Genomic DNA, 12,215 nt, shown 5'->3' with positions numbered 1-12,215 from the left:
TTATGGCAAGAAAAAATGATGGCCATAAAAATAGTGATCATAGAAATAAATTACGGAAGTACCTTTTTACATACGTACTTTACTCTTTCATATACACTTTTTCGTAAACTTTCCCTATCATACCCTTCTTCCTAAACCTAATCAAATCAACTCTTACATATACCCTTTTCCCCAAAATCGAATCTAATTGCGCTACAAACTTAAACAATGGATTATAATACCCTGATTAGTAAAGTAATTTTGTTGTTTAACAATTATATTAATATATTTTGTTGAAATTATTAGGGCTTATTATCAATTAGTAAAATTAATGTGTGATTTTTTTATCAATTGCGGAGTAATGTTACTTCTTTACTCCTCTTCTGTACAAAATTTGGAGTTTATCAATTCGGCCCACGCTTTGTTAGTATATGTCTATCATTTAGAGCTATTATCGAAATTTGTTATGTGATGCTTTGATTTTGATGCCGATTACGTAGTTTGATTTGTTTTTCTTTAATTTGTTGCTAAAACAAACGCCTAACTTCGCCTACGATCATTGTAACATGCATTGCTAACACTGACAGAGCAACGAGGTCGGCTGGAACGAGGTTGGCCGGCAACAGGACTGACGGGGCAGGGGGTGTTGAACGGAGGTGGTGTTAGTGGTGAAGGGAGTTGAGGAAAGGAAGAAAAATATCAATTGGTGAGAGAATGAAAAAAAGGACAAGGGTAAATTTGTAAAATGCGTATATAAAAGAGTAAAATTCGTATGTGAAAAAGTACGTCCATAAATTAAAGTAGCATCACCATTGCAAGTCAGTAACAAAGTTTTTTTTGGGTACATAAGTCAATAACAAAGTAATGTCTAGTGAGTATACACAACTATCCACAAATTAAAAGAACTAGTATTGGTGCCCGGCTTCGCCCGGGCTACCTCTACTTACCATTAAATTTTCTTTTCATTAAATAAAATTACTTAAAGTTGCATAACCCATAAATTTATCATTAATATATTTTTCTATGACATATCCTAAAATTACGATGAAATAAAGTTTGAGACAAATTCACTACTCCCGTTATTAATATTTTACTCTTATTAATGAAACAATAGTAATAACATTTCACTACTTGCCCGTAATCATTGTCACTTTCACTACTCCCGCCGTAATTATTATTACTGTCACTACTGCCGCATTAATATTGATAATTTCACTACTCCCGCCATAATTATTGTTACTTTCACTATTGCCGCATTAATATTGATAATTTCACTACTCCCGTTGTTGTTTCTACCACTTTCACTAATCTCGCTGATAATATTGTTACTTTTACTATTCAAATGAGTCATTACTATCATATAACTATATCCAATGTTACTACAATTATTTTCTTTACTGACGAAATTACCTTTACTACTTAGGCATGCAATTTTAAGAGGATTATATATTTATATAAATATATTACATATATGCATTAAATCAAATCGAAAGAATTATGCAATATTATATAAAATTGCATAGATTTTAAATTTAATATATAATTTTGTGATGATGATAATTAATACCATAAGTGTGGATGTTTATACTAATTAATTATTTTATTTTAAGAAAATTGACCATCTTTTAGTTTTCTATAAATATTTAGGAAAATTACCAAGCATCTTTTTTCTTTTAGTCTCCTTGAAATTGTCCATCTTAATTAATTATTTTATTTTAAGGAAATTGACCATGTTAATTAATTATTTTATTTTAAGGAAATTGACCATATTTTAGTCTCTTACAAATATTTAGGAAAATTACCAAACTTATATATAATTAAATTTTAACCCAAACTATATAATATTTGCATTGAGATCCCTTAATTGGGTCCATCACACGGTGTTAGTGATTTAAAACTATATAGTATAATTAATTTGTATAACTTTCTTTAATTACATTGAAGTCCCTTGGTTTCTGGATTTAATATATAGTATTGATTTGCATTTGGAAATTGATAGCCTGACAATCCCCAAATTTGCTTAATCCCCCTTATTACTAAAAAATAAAAATTCTCTTAGGTTTCCCTCCAAAATGCATTTGTCTTATTAAAGGAAACAGTTAAACCTTTCTTTTAATAAACTATTTATATTTTCCTTAAAATATAATTTTATTATAATTATTATTATACTCTAATCTTTTAATTAAATTCAAAATTATGATTTTTTTCATTATAATAAAATAAAATTGGTATTAAATTATAAACTATAAGTTGCTAAATTTTTCATAATACAATAATGATTACTTTAGAAAGTAACTTAACACATCTCCCTTCTACTAAAAGAATAAGATGTCTCTCAATTTTTTCCGCTAAAGTGAAATGTTCTGTATTGGTCCTCGCACTATATCATACAAGTATTAATTATATACCATAAATAGGAGATACTATTACTAATTTTTAATTTGTAAATACACATTAATGAGATATTTTGATTTACTATACATGTGGGATTGCATTAATAATGAGGATGATATGAGAAAAATATTCTCCACAATTTTTTTCATAGTTCTATTTCCCTTTTTTTGCTATAAAGGTACTCTACAAGTTGACTATCTCATATTGCAAATTCTCTAATTTTATTGTATATTTAAGTCATTACTTGAGGTTATTCTTTTGGTAAATGTAATTGTATAATAATATTATTTTTAATAATTACGTAATAATTTATATAATTAGTTTTAGTTAAATATCAATCTTATTTGGTGTGAAAACTATTAAATTTTCGCTCTTATCCGCTTACCAAGCTATAATATTTAACGTCTTTATATATTATTATCTAAAAAACCGTGCATTTGTGCGCGGGTTCTACACTAGTTAAAGTTTAACTGTATACTTATCTCATTAGTCATTACCAATCACCTTGCTCATAAAATAATTCATCTCATAATCAATCAAAATAACACAAAATTATTTTGTAAATAATACTCCTATTATGGTGGTTTCCTTAATCGGACTGGGAATAAGCTAAGCACATGGAGAAAAGATCTGGGCGAAAGGATCGTATTCACCATTTTGTTACCAATCTCACTCAAAAAAATATAGTGGTTATAAATTTTAATTTTGTTAGTGAAACTGAGTTCAAGCAAATATGAATGATATTAAGGAAAAGTGGCAGAGAATCAAGAAAATATAATAGCAAAGGATTATTTCCGTTTTTATGTTGATTTCATGGGCGCTATTTCCGTTTGTATGCTGATTTAGACAATGACCCATAGGCTTGTAGAGCAAGATTAGTTGTTTAAAGGAAGCAATTTATATACAAAATGATTTTTTTTTTGGTACAAATACAAAATGATTTTTTACACATGCCAGTTTCTCATGCTTATGACACGTGGCAGACATATAAGAACCGGTTTCAGCTTTAATATAATATATGATATGATTACATTCATTTTTATCAATATTAAGCTTAATAACTGTCGGGTCATCAATTTAATCGAGTCAATATCGGGTCGAGTTCATATCAGTTCAGGTCAGTTTCGAGTTCGCGTCACTGGTTATCAGGTCGTATCGGGTTATGCACCGCCATCAGGTTGGGTTAGGTCGGTTTCGATTTGCAACATTTTCGAGTTCTATCGACCGGGTTTGTTCGCCGTTGCCTTTTCGGTAGGGTCACTCAGGTAAAAAAAAAAAAAAAGGCCCTATTATTCTCTGTGTTTCAGCCGGGCTATACTCTATAGAACACTTAATTACTCGATCAACAAGCTACATAATCTACCAAGCATATTACCCAGATTGGGTAATTGTCAAAGGACATATTAGTCAGAGGAATAGACTACTCAAGACAGTCCAAAAGAAAACGGGAAAGAATAGTACAACAAAAAAACAGTAAAATGACTGATTATTAACAGTAAAAATAAAAAGATTGAAAATGACGTAATTGGACAAAAAATAATGGGATTGAGATACAGATAACTAAGGGAATAGTGGGAAGAAGCAAAGGTGTCGGTGAATGTGTGGTGAAGATTGGTCAAAGAGAAAGAGAAAATGTGGAAACAGCTAACTGACCCATTTCTAGGAGGCCCAACCCTTCACATAAGTTTGGTCCACGTCATCTCATGTAAAAACATGCCCACGTGTTGCTACCAATTTGTGGGCCCTTTCTTTTACTTCAAGGTCACCCCACCCTCACCAACCAGCAAGGATCCTTTCTATTTCATTTTCTTGTCCATTTTCTCTCACAATTCTATATTATATTACTCCCTCCATTTTTTAATATATGACGTTTTGCTTTTTCGAGGCGAGCCTTTGACTTTAATATTTACGAAAATATATTTGGTAAAAAATTATAAAACTTATACCATTAAATTACTTATGAAAAACTCTTTCATATGAGTATACATATCACTATATTTAAGCATATAATTTGAGAGATATTGAAGAGAGAAGTGTGTGTCTCGAAATGTGAGAAAGTCATATATAGAAAAATAGAGGGAGTAGTATTTTACATTTATCTCATCATTCACTTACACCGTTTGATCGTTTTAAAATCTAATCCGGATCATTAAAAAAAAATGGAGAGGAGAAGAAATGGAGATAATCTAAATTGCTAACAAACCCATGATAAAATTACTTTTACCATACGGTTTTATGATAAGACAAATTTTAGTTTATGAGGGTATTTGTCTTAAAGTTAAAACGACTTAAATAATAAGATAAAAGCAAAAGTAAAAGTAGAGTGTCTTGATAAAGTAAAAGATTTGTCTTAGGCCCGGTTTTTTTGGGTTGTATGGAGCTGAACAGAATTGAATTTTTTTTTTGAAAGAGAACAGAATTGAAATTTGCTAAGATGAAGTGAATTGAATAAGAGTTGAAAAGAACTGGTCTTTAAATGTTCAAATTGAATGATATTGGGCTTGTTTTAACATTAAGACGAATACGGAATATTAACTAAAAAGAAAACAAGGCCTCGAATACTCCCTCCGTTTTTTTATATATGACGTTTTGATTTTTTCGAGGTAAGTCTTTGAATTAATTTTTACAAAAATATATTTGTTCAAAATTTATACAATGGGGTCCTTTAAGCAAATTGCTCACACAATGGGGTCCTTTAAGCAAGCCTATACTGCAGACTGTTGGTTAGCTTCAGACAAGGAATATTCTGTTTCAACTGGGTACCAATGGCTCAGACAGATACATCCTCCTGTGCCATGGAGACATGTGTGCTGGAATGCCCTTAACATTCTTAAGTGTTCATTCATCTTCTGGGCAGTGCAGTTACAGAGACTTCTCACTCAGGATAGAATGCTGCATATAGGGTTTGGACAGACTACTTTATGCTATCTTTGTGCTACTGATGATGAGAGCCATAGTCATCTGTTTTATCAATGGTCTTTTAGTAAGAAATGTGTGGATTTGCTGCAGAATGCTCTTGGTGTCAGATTTCAACCTGAACTTCTGAGCCAGTGGTATTCTACAGGGGGAGCTAGGAGTCAGCTTCAAAGACGTGTGATTTGTGCTTGCCATGTGAGCCTTACTTATACTATTTGGAAAGTAAGGAACAAAGCACGGTTGGAACATTTTGTGTTTTGGCCGTGGAAGATTATTCAGATTGTCATTAAGGATATTATCTCTCGTTTTTGGGCTCGAATAAGGTCACCTGTTAAGCTTAGGGATCAAACCTGGCTTCTTCAGTTGTCTAAGTTATAGTTGATGTTTTCATTTCTTCTTTTGTCCACAGTTGTACTATATATAGCAACATTATGATGTAATCTTTTTTGATATCAATATATACTTACCTTTTACCAATTTTTTTTTTTTTATAAAAATCATGCCATTGAATTCCCTACGAAAAGCTCTTTCACATGAGTATACATATCATTATATTTAATCTTATATTTTGAGAGATGTTAAAGAAAGAAATGTATGTCTGGAATCTTGATATGTGAGAAATGTCATATGTAAAAAATAAAATAAAAAAAGGAGTATAAACTTCAATAGTGTTTGGTAAACTTATGGAATATTGTGATAGAAAATATTTTAGGGGTGGTTGATAAACTTATGGAATTGAAATTGGAAATTGTTTTTTTTTTTTTTTTTTTTTTGGGGGTGGGTTGAAATTGAGAAAAAATTATTACAAATTATAAATACTGTGACGGAAAATATTTGTGATTGACAAAAATCATAAATAAAATTATTGCGATGAAATTTGCACCGCAAAAAAAACTTAATCAAATAGTGACATAATTGAATTGACTAATATATAGTAGAAATTTGAGAGTCCGAAATTTTAACTAGGTTCGAATTGATAGGGAACTGAGTTCAATTCTAATTGCAAATTCTAAAAGTTCTCAAACACTTGATGTAACACCCCGACCCAAACCCAAGGTCGGGAGCGGTTACTCACGATAACATTTGGCACACAGATCAACACGCGTCCTTTCCAGCGCATTTTGTCCTCACTCGTGCGCATCTCAGAAACCTTCCCAGGAGGTCACTCATCTTAAAACTACTTTCAGCCAAGCACGCTTAAAGTGGAGTTCTTTCGCATGAACAACAGAAAAGAAAGTGCATTTTGTTGATATGAGTAGTACTTTTAAATTTCAATCCTTTTAAGTACCAGTCATTTAAACCTATCAATGGACCTCTTCAAGGGGGTACCCCACCCGAATAACGTCTTAGGGTAACATGAAATATTACACACCCCACTTGAAGAACGAACGCAACGTCCTTGTTGTGCCTGACAGTATCTGCCCGTAGCCAAGCCCGGAATCCTCCCCCGCTAGGTGTGACCCGGGTAATCTTGAGCACAGACTCACCTCACGGTAGCAAGGTTTCTCTTATACCACTTGTAACACCCCCGCCAAAACCCTAGGTCGGGAACAATTACTCATGATAGCTCGCCAGGTTATGTACTTGACCCACAGATCAATACGGGTCCTTTTCAGTGCATTTTGTCCTCACTTATGCGCATCCCAGGAACCTTCCCAGGAGATCACCTTTCCTAAGATTATTCCCAGCCAAGCATGCTTAACTGTGGAGTTCTTTCGCATGGATAACCAGAAAAGAAAGTGGATTTTGTTGATATGAGTAATAATTTTAATCCCTTTAAGCAGTAGTCATTTAAGGCTATCAATTTACCTCTTTAAGGAGGTACCCCACCTGAATAACGTCTTCGATTAACATAAAGTATTACACTTGAAATGTCTGAGTCACGGAATTCAATTTCAATTTTAGGTTCCTAAACATACCATTAATAAATTTATGTCATAGTTTATAATAACTACTATAATAAAGTTCTCTCTAAAAGAGTAATAACAATAATAAAGTACTCTTTCGTCTCAATCATTTGTTTACTTTTAGTTAAAATTGTAATACCAAGCATTTATATAGACTAAGACTCGACCAAGTAGATGATTCACTCGGCCGAGTGGAGCCCCACTCGACCGAGTGAAGGACCGAGTACCACTTGACAGTATTCTGGAAGCCTGTAAAGATGGTCACTCGACCGAGTGACCATCCATTCGACTGAGTTGAGCTTCCACTCAATCGAGTAGACCGACCACTCGACCGAGTGTCGGTCGAGTGCGGCTTATACGAGAAGATTGTTGGTGAGATGTTGCTTTCGGAACCTTATCACTTCAGATTTCCCACACAAAACCCTTCTCAAACACTATTCACACCACTCTCTAAACTCCCCCAACATCTCTCTAAATTCTTCACCAACAAATCCTCTCAAAACCCTAATTCTCTAGAGAAGATTCTTGCCTCCTTTATTCTTCCACTTTGTTGTAAATTGATCTACACTCCTTCTTCCCTTTAATCTCGTCTTAACAATCTTATTTAATTAGTAGATTACTCTATACTTAATTAAGTTGTATGAATTAAAGGGGATATTTAAGGGGTTTAATTAGTATGGTTATTATAATAGATTATAGTATAGATTGTAGTAATTAATATGTGTAGGGAGTTTCATTGAGGAGCATTTCTAGTGAGTAGCTTGTGGATTTGTGAGGATAAGCTTGAGGTAGGGTTTTCCCTACTTAGCTATGGTGATATTAGTATTTAATTGTGCAATCCCCTATTTACTAAATGAATAGGCAAAACTCCAACTTTTCCCGCCTAAAAATATTCCCTAGAATAGTGCTTGATATTTTTAGCATATACTCTATGTGTGGACATGATAAGTTATAAATGAAAATAATTTTTTGTATTTAAATATTTATAACATTTAATATTTCACATTCTGCACAAATTTATCTCCGTTCTTTTTAGGATAAAGAAATTCTTTTTTTTAAAGATCTTATTGATGATACATTTTTTTTGACTTTTTATGATAAGAAGTTGCGGCTAAAAAATATGGTATTAGTAAATATTTGTTCAAATTCATTGATTTTTTATGATAAAAATTTGCAGCTAAAAATATGTTATATTAGTAAATATTTGTAAATTAACATAATTAATTTTTCGGTAAAAAAAAAAATACTCATTTTATTACTTCTTACGATTTAAACTTTTATTTATTTCTCTAATCAAAATACATTAAGGAGAAACATGAAAAATAAGTGAATTGTCAATTTAACTTCTATAAATAATACACTAAAAAGTAAAATTCTATAAATACCGTGCATATATTGCACGAGGTCTATATTAGTAACTCTATATATACCGCGCATTCATTGCGCGAGATCTAAACTAGTTATTATCATTAATTGCATTTGTCTCATGATAGTTGCATTATAACATGTTTTGGTAATTATGGTTTATCATATAAGATGACTTCATGGTAATTAGGTTGAGATGAGGATGGTAAATTGTCACAAAGATGATTACATTGCATTATAACATGTTAAAGAACAATTAAATGAGAAGAAATGAATTAGTAAAGAGTTGAGCATGATTGTACTGGTTTTGCTAATATGGTTGCATAGTTGTGTTGTTTGGACTTGTTGGTTTGTTCATGGTTTGGTGGACAATGGAGAATGTTAAAGGATTATTGGTTCTGATTTTGGAGACGGAAGGCGGTTGGGAAACCGTCTTCCGCTCAAGTCACCCTTGGAGCTTCCCACTCCAAGGGGGATGTGCACATTTAGTACTTGGGTTACGGAGGGACTCGTGTGGTGAGGCACGACATCTGGCAGGGGACTCGAGTCGCACTCGGGCCCGGTACCACAGATGTGTTCCGAGTACCTTGTGTGTTAGTGACGTCGTGGGCGTGTCCCGGTCACCGGTTTGTGGAGATGTATGCTGGAGGGTGATTTCCTATCTTGCACCATACCTTGTTGGTTTCATCTCGTATTGTCATATGTTTAGGTAAGCTTAGTATCGCATGCATTGAACATTTATATAATTGACCTAATACTTGGGTTTTGAATTATCTAGCATGATTGATTCAAGGGCTTGGGAAGCGGTCTTCACTTGTCGTCACCACTTGTGTTTATCTTAGCTTTTTGACAATTAAACTCCTACTTTTTGATTTGGTTGTATAACATCTGGGATGGTATATGCATCCCCCAACTTGTAACCACTTAACTACAACTTATCTATTTCTTTATGTTGAGTTGGGAACTTCTTAACTTGATTATTCGCACTACAAAACTTGGGAAACCAAGTCTTGTAATGCCTCCATGTGTTGGGAATGCCTAAAGGAAAGGATCCCAACTTATGGGGGTGTTACAAAAATACCACTTACAATAAATATAAAATGTAAACAAATGAATGAGACAGAGGGAGTACTAGTTTAAAATTTAAAATATATAATGAAGTATATATTACTCCGTCGTACGTAGTTATGTTTGAAGTTTGAACTACTTCATATTCTTCGTCCTTTGTTCTCATGAGGTTGTGATTAGGGTGTTAATGAGGCGAGATAGCTCGTGAGCAGCTCGAGTTTGGCTTGGTGAAAGCTAGGCTTGTGCGAGCTCGTTCAAGTTTGAGCTCCGCTTGAGAACTTAACAAGTCAAGTCGAGATAACGTTGGCATAACTCGAAAAGTTCACGCGTAGCTTGAACTTTTCTGATTAGAGAATATCTTGCTTTTATTAATGAAAATATTTATCATGATTGTATCTTTGTTTCATTATTTGAACACAAATTCTCATTGAAAACGGACACTATCCGTCACAAGCTGATGCAAGTGGAAAATCAATTGGGAATTAAATGGAGCACCCCACTTGCCCTCTAACTTGTGATATTGTGAGAGGGGCACTATCCGTCTTCAACTTGTGACGGATAATGCTCGTCTTCAATGAGACAAGCTGTTATTTAAAATACTCTCATTCATTTGAATAATATTTTTATATATAATATTTTAATCCCAAGTTATTAAAAAATATTGAAGAAAAAGCGAAAATTTAACGGTTACATATAGGTTTGAGTTCAGCTCCATCACGTGTTAAAAGTCGTAAATTTGACAATGTGCTCATTTTTTTAAAACTTAAATAAGTTTGAGAGGTCGAGGTTGTTTCATGAGCACAAGCCGAGTAAGGGGGAAGCTCGTGTTCAATTTGGCTTTCGTTAGAGCATTTTCAATGATTTAGCTTTAGACTTAAGAAATTGTATCTATCTAGTAGCTCTTCCATTGGAGTTTTTATGTAAATTACCTTAATTTGAGCTAGTAATCCATTGAGCCACTAGCTTAAATAGACCAACAAAAAAAATGGTCCAATTTCTAAAGTTTTGATTTTATTTATGTTAGAAAAAAGGGAAGTAGTAAACAAATACTCCGTATGAGAGTATGCACCAATAATCATGTTAGTAGTAAATTAATTGGCTAAATTATTAAAGTATTTTGTACCGTGAAATTATTTTAGCTCAGACATCTATGTGGCAAAGCTAGTATTAAGTAGCTTAATCATCCCTTTTAACAAAATAGAATAAGCCGGACGCCGCCCTTTGAAGCTAGAGAGAGAAAGCTAGTGAGGGAAAAAAACAGAAGCTTGAATGAACGACACCGGTGATGGCCTCTCTTCAGAGGTCTCCACACATCAAAAACTCCCTCAACAACCCCTCATCGACGGGGGAACCTCTGATATACCAAACGCAAAGAACTCAAAAAGAAAAACAATGCATTTAAGTGAATTCATGATACATTCCCAGAATGCAGTCAGTCCAACCAGTTCTAGTCCCATAGCTATTACTCCACTGACTACGAGTAATGAAAGGCTGACAAAATCGAATATTTCCTACCGTGACACGGTACAGGGATTTGGTTCAGATTCGAATATTTTAGATGATCCGTCTTTAGATGAGATCGAAATCGATTCTGAAAGTGATAGTGAAGACATTTCTGAAGAGGACGACACAATCTGTCTTCGTATCACCCTCACTAAGGAGGAGAAGGCAAAAATTCGTAAACCTTGGAGACGCTCACTCATAATCAAAATGTTCGACAAAAACATTGGTTACCTTTCACTTATGCGTAAACTTCAAGTGAAGTGGTCAATCCGAGGCAAGTTGACACTCACGGATTTAACGGGATTCTACTATATTGCTCGTTTTATGTCAAGAGAAGACTATGAATTTGTCATTACTCAAGAGCCATGGATGATAAACGACCATTATCTGACGATCAGGAAATGGATCCCGAATTTCGTACCCTCAGAAGACACAATTAAGTTCTTGATGGCGTGGGTTCGTATTCCTAATCTACCCGTCGAATATTTTAACGAAGCATTTCTGATGAAGGTAGGGGCAAAAATTGGAAAGGTTATACGAATTGACAAGAATACTGCCTCTGCCGAACGCGGTCAGTTCACGCGGATGAGCGTCGAGGTCGATATATCTAAACCTCTGCTTTCTAAATTCCGCTTAAATGGCAAAGTTCATTGTATCCAATACGAAGGCTTAAAAATGATTTGTTTCAAGTGTGGTAAGTTAGGTCATAATTCAGATACTTGTCATGATCAAGTCATAGGAGGGTCCGGTGTTTCTGGTCATTCACACACAGTGACACAGAGGAACGTCGAAACTTTGGGTGTGAATGCTAACTCCCTCGAGGCAGGTCTTAGACCCGAGGAAAAGGATGATTTCGGTAACTGGATGATGGTTTCGAAACCCCAAAGGAAGAAGACGGTTAATACACAGGTTAGACAAAATCAAAGTTCCGGCCGTCCTATTCTGGCCAACACAATCTTTAATTTTGACAAAAATCAAGCGGTACAAGGGTCAAGATTTGAAATATTATAAAATCAAGAAAATATATCGGAAAATATGCAAATTCCAAATTTACCCAAAGAAAATATCCAATTTTCCTCCAAG

At 33.8% G+C, this 12,215-nt stretch overlaps 1 protein-coding gene across 1 annotated transcript; it reads left to right on the top strand.

The window, feature by feature from the left end:
* Positions 1-5,028: 5,028 nt before the first annotated feature.
* Positions 5,029-5,667, top strand: LOC141617378 (uncharacterized). Its single transcript, XM_074434565.1, has one exon. It carries the CDS (start codon positions 5,029-5,031, stop codon positions 5,665-5,667), a length of 639 nt encoding a protein of 212 aa, XP_074290666.1.
* Positions 5,668-12,215: the final 6,548 nt, after the last annotated feature.

This window comes from Silene latifolia, chromosome X (assembly GCF_048544455.1).
Source record: "Silene latifolia isolate original U9 population chromosome X, ASM4854445v1, whole genome shotgun sequence".
Classification (NCBI taxonomy): domain Eukaryota; kingdom Viridiplantae; phylum Streptophyta; class Magnoliopsida; order Caryophyllales; family Caryophyllaceae; genus Silene; species Silene latifolia.
The sequence above is the reverse complement of the archived record's forward strand: the minus strand, read 5'-3'. Positions and strand labels throughout refer to the sequence as shown.